This window comes from Thalia democratica, chromosome 6 (genome assembly GCF_965202585.1).
Source record: "Thalia democratica chromosome 6, ktThaDemo2.hap1.1, whole genome shotgun sequence".
NCBI classification, from domain to species: domain Eukaryota; kingdom Metazoa; phylum Chordata; class Thaliacea; order Salpida; family Salpidae; genus Thalia; species Thalia democratica.
The window spans coordinates 15,380,299-15,388,143 of NC_139170.1; the positions used below are offsets into that span (position 1 = coordinate 15,380,299).

General features: G+C 28.7%; 1 protein-coding gene across 1 annotated transcript; it reads right to left on the bottom strand.

The window, feature by feature from the left end:
- Positions 1-394: 394 nt before the first annotated feature.
- On the bottom strand, positions 395-2,644 carry LOC145838849 (uncharacterized). Its single transcript, XM_082946472.1, has 3 exons — positions 2,572-2,644; positions 1,941-2,041; positions 395-580 (listed from the first exon to the last, which is right to left on the bottom strand). Exons 1-3 carry the CDS (start codon positions 2,642-2,644, stop codon positions 395-397), a joined length of 360 nt encoding a protein of 119 aa, XP_082802598.1.
- Positions 2,645-7,845: the final 5,201 nt, after the last annotated feature.

A 7,845-nucleotide genomic window follows, 5' to 3' on the forward strand; every position in this document is an offset into this window, starting at 1 on the left:
CAGTTTTAAAAACCTCATTCTGACTCAGGCTAGTTTATACTAGTGATGTACCGGACTCACTATCCGGGTCCGGCCGGATATTGCCATTTTTGTCTAATATCCGGATCCGGCCGGATTCTAATTTGAAAAAAAATTCCGGATCCGGTTCCGGCCGGATTTTAATTAAAAAAAAAAGTCCGGATCCGGTTCCGGCCGGATTTTAATTTGAAAAAAAAAGTCCAGATCCGGTTCCGGCCGGATTCTAATTAAAAAAAAAAGTCCGGATCCGGGTCCGGTACATCACTAATATTAAGACACTGGTTCAAAAACATTTCATAATTCAGTTACAGTTAAGAAAATTCAATTTATTAACCAATCGTAACTTACGATTTCAGGAGCAGCAAAGTAATTTGTATCAATTTTGAACGTTGACCTTTTTGGGTTCAAGACTTCTGCGTCCCTCTTCAGAAAGCAAGCCAAGCCGAAGTCCCCGATACGTAAACCCCGGCTTGCCGCTAATTTCTTGGATCAGCAGGTTGTCGGGTTTCACATCCCAGTGTGCAACACCTGCGTTGTGCAGGTAATGCAGACCTCTGAACATCTAAGATTTAATAAACTTTCAAAACAAATTTACTAGGCTCAATTTAATAAATTTATATGGTATAGATTCCATAGATTATTACAGTACACTACCGCTTAAGTACGCAAATTGAACCCGACCAAAAAGTGCGTACTTAGCACGGGTAGTGCGTACTTTTTGACGATATAGTATAATATGAAATTTAGTTGTTTGTTTTCTTTCTTACAACTAGCCATCAAATAATTAAGCCAAATAACAAGTCATTTATTTTAAATAACATTTAAAACATAATTCTAATTGGCAAATTTTTTTAATAGATTTTAATATGATTTATTTTTTCTATAAAAAGCTTCTACATAATTAATACATACATTTAATATAGAAAGTCAATGTCAGTCAATGATTTTAAAAAAATATTAAGCTACATTTTGTTTTGTTAGAGGGAAAGTACCAAACTACTTTGTGTTTACCAAACATTTTCAAAACATCAATGTATGTGCATTTAAATTAAATTATGACTTAACTATTTTGTATATGTAGGTTTTTTTAACTTTGTCATCTAGATTTATTTATTTTATAGCATTACAGCTCAAATATCATTATTCTTTTTACTTTTCTGCAACCACTACATAAGTATTTAGTTTGTTAACATTTGATAACAGGACTGTCTCAATCTCAGGCCACTTGGCCTACTCAGGATTACTCACCCTAGTTTAAAAGTTGTGAAAGTATCAGGCTAACTCAGCAGGTTGGCCATTCTACCTGGAAACATAAAATAATCTGGAAAAACTTGATGATTGAAATTTTAAGCAAAAAAACTGGAATTTCTTGAAGTTCTAGTATAACATCCTTTACTTTGTCTTTCTGGATAAGTGCGTACTTAAGGCGTGATGCGTACCAAAAAAAGTGCGTACTTAAGCGGGAGTATGCTGTAATTCTAACCTACATTAAGCGTAAAATTATCTCTTATTTTTTAGATTTTGTAGACCATTTGATTCTAAATACGTCATTCGAAAAATCTTTATGTAAGGCAATAAACGTTTGGGTCTTAGCCAATATGTCATCTATTTGTTAAACCATTAAACCATAAACCATTTGTTCAAATTTATGTTTGTTTACATTTGGATTAAATTTAACTTTAAAGAGTGTGTTTTTTAATTGAATCTTTTTTTTTAAATTAGTATTATTATAGTTATAAACATAACATTAAACTACATTTTTAAATATGTTATAAAAATTAAATAATAAATTCTTTAGTTTTAAACTTTTGCGCCAGTTATTTGTTCTACTGTCAAAATATTTCAGAATAAATAAACAAGAATCAGCAAAAATTATATTTGTAAAATTATATATGATTAAAGTGTAGTAATATTTTACTAACTTGAATAGCAAGATCAACTTTTTGTGATAAACTAAGTCTTTTCTCAAAAATGTAATCCGAAAGATTGCTGTAGTACTTTTTTAGAATTATAACTGACAGAACTGTTAGGAAAACTAAATTTGTAAATATCATGTTATGAATATTATATATTATCAAGCTGTCCTCAGAGTATTGTTTAGTTGGCGCGAAATAAGTATTTATACGAAAAACATTTAGTAATATGAATAAATTTTTGTTAGAAGAATTTTATAATTCAATCCTATTTAAAATTGTTTGAGAAAACTTATTTACTCTGAGGCAGGCTTAGTACATAAGCGTCAAGTCCAAAACACGTGTAAAGTAGAGCTTGTTTTACACAATATTAATTTAGATTATAAGAAATAGAGCAATACATACCAATTTTTAAATAAATTTATTTCAATATTGTATGTTGTACAGATTACCTATAAACTTGTATTAAAAAAAAAACTGGAATAGATTTTTGAAATTTTTCTAACTACCACTTTAACCTTTTACTTAAAAAGTACACAAAAAAAATAAAATTTAAAAACTATTAGACACGGTTTATGCACAAAAAAAAAGTTCTTGTCATCAAAAAGGTTAGATAAAAATTTAGAAAGTGTAAATGTACCTTTTTCGTTTCTAACAATATTTGGAATTTTATTACTTTCAACTTTCTGTTTTTCGTTGAAGTCTTCAAGCATTTTCCCAGTAAATATTATAATTGTTGTCCAACTTAATTATGCTAGAATTTATATCAAATGTTAGAATAAATGTTAATTATATGGTAAAAATAAGATTAAAAACAACTACTTATACATCACATTTATATTCTGTTATAGTACTACTTAATTTCTAAAGTACCATTAATTTTTTTTAAGTGAATCATCTCGAAAAAAGGTTAGTTTTCACTAGAATTATATTGTTTTTTTACATTTACCTACAAGTAAAAATAAGTAAAAAAAAAACAGCTTTTTAAAGATATAAAAAAAAATTTAAATAAAAGATAGAAATATTATACAGATTTTTTTATTAATTGCAAATCAAAATGTAACATAGTATTCTTATTACATGTATTTTAAAGTTATTCTTACTGTAGTTTAGAGTTGTTGCGAATTTTTATGTTTCCCTTGTACTCTGCAACATTCGGGTGGCTGAGCCCTGACATGATCCTCACTTCCCTGCTATTCCTTTCACAATCGTGCCTACAAAACACGAGTTTAATTTTAAAAACCACACCTAATTTTTTTTCAGACTCGAACTCGTCTACGTGCACCCGAGAGAAGCTCGTAGTTGAAACTGAAAGGGGATTTTACATTATGCCCACGGACGACCATGTCTCTGGAAAGTGCGCTGCGGAAGAGAAGTGCTACGAAATGGGTGCCATACTCGCCCCCTTTACCGATAAGTCCGAGTTCGAGGCCGTGATGCAAGCCGTGTTGTCGTGTGAGTACCAAGAGCCGATGGCGGGATTCCCCATGTATATCGGCTTGAACATTGCCAAGGATAACTCTTCACGCGTCTTTTCCAACGGAGTGCCGTTTGACTACGACGTTCACGGCCACTTGTACGAAGAAAACCAGGTCGCCATGCCCGAAGACTGTCCCTACGCAACTCTGTTTCCTTTGCACGAAGACAAGCTCCAGATCCTACCGAACTTTTACTGTGGTAAGCCGTTTACATCGTACATTTGCTTTAAAATGAAAAAGACGGCCAGATTTTACTTTTTGGTCGCCAGCGACTCTAAGGAAGCCAATGCAGGTTGGATTGATTCGGCAGGTTCAATTTTCACATTATTCATTTTTTGTTTGGTGTGTTTTATGGCTAAGACAATTAGAAGCCTCCAATTGAAACTTCAAAAGTGTTCAGAATTTCCGTAATTATGTGTTGAAATATCTAATTGAAAAACAAAACCTGTTTTTTCATAAATGGTAGTGTTCTTCATTTTATTGAAATTCTTGTTTATGTTCAATTATAAACTATAAAAAAAAGCTAAAGTCTTCTTTATTTTTAATTTCTTTTTGTTTAAGTCCTACACAGAAAGTGAGATAAAAAAAGTTACAAAAAAAATTCGAATAAGCACTGAGAACTTTTTAGTATACAACTGTTTAGCTTGTTTCTAACTCAATCTAATTTTTTTATATTTTTAAATGATTTTTTTTTTCGTTTAAGTACTAAAAAGATAATTAAATAAACTATAGAAGAATAAGTATTTCTGTGCAAAAATTTACCTTTTTCAAAATTTTGAAAACTATATTTTTAGAAAGATAAAATAAAAAACATTATTGAGTTCAGCAAAACCACAAGTCAGACAGACATATATAAAATTTTGTAATTGAAAAAATTCACTACATTGTCAGGCCAAGTTAGCTTTTATTTTCTACTTATAAAAATTCAAAATAACCCTATTACTTATATGTTTGTTTAAAAAGATCTAAACAATAAAATAATCATTGAAATATAACAATATTAACAATTTGCAAACTATTTGCTTTGTTAAAATTGACGTTCGTATATAATTTTCGTATAAAATATAAGATATGTATTTCTTTAGCTAAAAAACTGCAAATTTCTGAAATCAAGCTTCTTAATGACAAATACTTATTTTTATTACGAAAACATATCGATATTTACTGAAATTAGTCATCATGTTACAAAATTTTTCTTTGCTTCTGTAGTAGTAAAATAAGTTTTATGGGATATTTATAGATTTATTGGTAAGTCTATTTTAAAATAACTTTTATCACGTTATCTCCAAACGTTTTTATTTTTTTAGACAAAAGTTGTTTTCTATTAAAACTATTTAAACAAATTATAAACTTTAACGTTAAATTGATAAAAATAAAAATAAAAACAAATTATACAGTAATCTTCCTTTATTCTACCAACATATGTTTCTGTGTGTCAACGAATCAACACACTTCAACTGGGTTCTGTAAAAAAATAATTACTGTAATGAGAGAATAGAAGCATAGAATAAAGTAGGTGTATATATGTTTTCATTAAAATAAGATATATTCTACAGATAATAGTTATTAATAGGTGAAATACTTAACATTAAATCCGACTGTTATAAAATTATATGATATTTGTAATTATTAAGTCCAAAATAAATAAGTAAGCTAAATTACACAACAAAATATAATATAAACAAACAACTTACGTTAATAGGAAAGATAACTAAATCAAAATTCACGGTTGTTAACTAACGAAAAAAATACATTTTTACAACCAATAATTACGTCACAATGTAAATGAGGCCACCTAAACTATTCAATTTGTACTGCAAGAATATTAATTTTGTTTTTATGTAATCCATTCTGAACAAAAATAAAACATTAACCATCAGTTAGTAAATCAATAAAATTCAATAAAACTTAACGGCGCTGAAGGCAATAAAAGTCACAGAAACTCGGTGTAACATGTATATTATATATTGAATGTTAGTAATGATTGAATCAAAGTTATATAGAATTAGGAAGCAGATTTAGTTCAAATGTAAAAATCAAAGAGTGAAAAAATTGACTTTTATTGCCTTCAGCGCCGTTAAGTTTTATTGAATTTTATTGATTTACTAACTGATGGTTAATGTTTTATTTTTGTTCAGAATGGATTACATAAAAACAAAATTAATATTCTTGCAGTACAAATTGAATAGTTTAGGTGGCCTCATTTACATTGTGACGTAATTATTGGTTGTAAAAATGTATTTTTTTCGTTAGTTAACAACCGTGAATTTTGATTTAGTTATCTTTCCTATTAACGTAAGTTGTTTGTTTATATTATATTTTGTTGTGTAATTTAGCTTACTTATTTATTTTGGACTTAATAATTACAAATATCATATAATTTTATAACAGTCGGATTTAATGTTAAGTATTTCACCTATTAATAACTATTATCTGTAGAATATATCTTATTTTAATGAAAACATATATACACCTACTTTATTCTATGCTTCTATTCTCTCATTACAGTAATTATTTTTTTACAGAACCCAGTTGAAGTGTGTTGATTCGTTGACACACAGAAACATATGTTGGTAGAATAAAGGAAGATTACTGTATAATTTGTTTTTATTTATATTCCAGTGAAGTTACTTTACTAGGATCTTTTATTAGCAAACAATTAAAACTATATTTTGAACAGTTAAAAATAAAAATATTTAGATAGTTTCTAAAGGCGTCAGTAGCTTTTGATTTAAGTTTTCATTATGAAAAATTATTACTAATTGACTAACTGTTCTTGAGGAATGATTATTTTCATCGCATAAATCTTGCCGTCTGTTAAGTTCTGCATGGCAAGAACTACACCATACCTTCCCTGTTTATCAAGTTGTACAAGAAACAGTTTATTTTATTTCTACGCAACAATTTATAAAGTCAAGTGTAAATCAAATAAGAGCTTTCACTAACGTTACCAATAAAATCTAAAAGAGTGAAGTCTTCAAAGCCGTGAATCAGATTTAACAGGTCTCTAAAGAAACGGAGCATTTTAGCCTACAAATATGATACTTTTTATTAAGATGTGAAGTTTTTCATTTTAAAATGTTGTGTCTGAAAATAGTTTTAAATATTGTATATATTTATTATTATTAGTTGAAAAAAATGTTAAATCAATGTTGAAACCAAAACAATCAGAACTAAATAAAAAGTAACAAAATTCTAAGTAAAATTTGCTTAAGTTGTTGTTTGTTATGTATAGATAAGATTAAGATGACAAGTTTTAAACTGCTGCTTTAAAATTTTATGTTACACAACTTCTGTAAACAACTTATCTGAAATAAAACTTCACCCACCCTGGTTGGTTTATAAGCACACAAAGCAGCAGGTACAAGTAAGACACTCGCTAGAACAATCCATCCAAAGATGCTTAAAATATTCCTAGTGCTGCTGCCCTCTGTGTTAATTATTTTGGCTACTGGATTTTTCTGCACGGCTCTTTTGCACATCGCGTAAGCTTTGATACGATAGTTTGTGTAGCGTACTGGCTTTTTAAATGCCAGCTCCACAGAACAATTGTAGTTGAGCTTTTGTGTTGGTCTTTAAAAATAAAAAAGTTATTTTTGAGCACATTCTGTTAAAATACTTTCTTTCTCCAAGTTCCGCAACTGTGCCGTTGTATTTTTTGCAAGTGTTTTCTGCCTCGGTTGCAGTAGTTCTTTCCTTCGGGATGATGATTTGACTTTCTTCCTCATTTGAAATGCAGATAAAATCATCTCTAAAACAATTAACTTTTATTTTTTATAATGCTTAAAACTAAAATAGTTTTACACAGTTTATCGATCATAAAACAAGTACAACGTTATGTGAACTCAATAACAAATAAAACTTTTTTGCTGAAAATAAAAAGAAGAAACACATTTAACATATTAATCAGAGTTTCAACTATTAAAAAAATTGATGCTAAAAAATTATTTTGTTCTAGTAATAAAAATTTGTCGACAGGCGCGTTTCTCTGCACATTAAGACTAGGCAGTTTCTAATCCAAAATTTAGAAAACAGTTTTAATGAACGGCATAAGTAGATACTTTGCAAACTCAACTATTAAATTATTTTAAAACAATAGCTACTGCATTTTACAAAGCTTTAAGTTAAAATTTTACACAACTTTTAAATTAATTCAGCCTAATAAAAGTATTATACAATATTTATAAACAAGAAAAAAAATCGATCAGCTTTTATTCTAAAATATGTATTTAAAGTGCTTCATTATAGTTTAGACCAGAGTTTCCCAAACTTTTTTTCATAAGGTCCCGTTATGGAAATTAAAAAAGCAATGGCCTCCTCCAATAAACTTTCTCAAAAAACAACTTCAAGACCTTCCTAAGTTTCTAAAACTGCCCACTTTAGGAAGCCTAATAATAAGTACCAAATATCTAGTGTAAGTATCTAGTGTAAGTTTT

Coding starts and splice junctions, on each gene's coding strand:
- LOC145838849 (XM_082946472.1), bottom strand. CDS start 2,644: ATGCTTGAAGACTTCAACGAAAAACAGAAAGTTGAAAGTAATAAAATT. Junction 2,042..2,571: donor TATTGTTAGAAACGAAAAAG/GTACATTTACAC, acceptor TTTTCCTAACAG/TTCTGTCAGTTATAATTCTA. Junction 581..1,940: donor AAGTTGATCTTGCTATTCAA/GTTAGTAAAATA, acceptor ATTAAATCTTAG/ATGTTCAGAGGTCTGCATTA.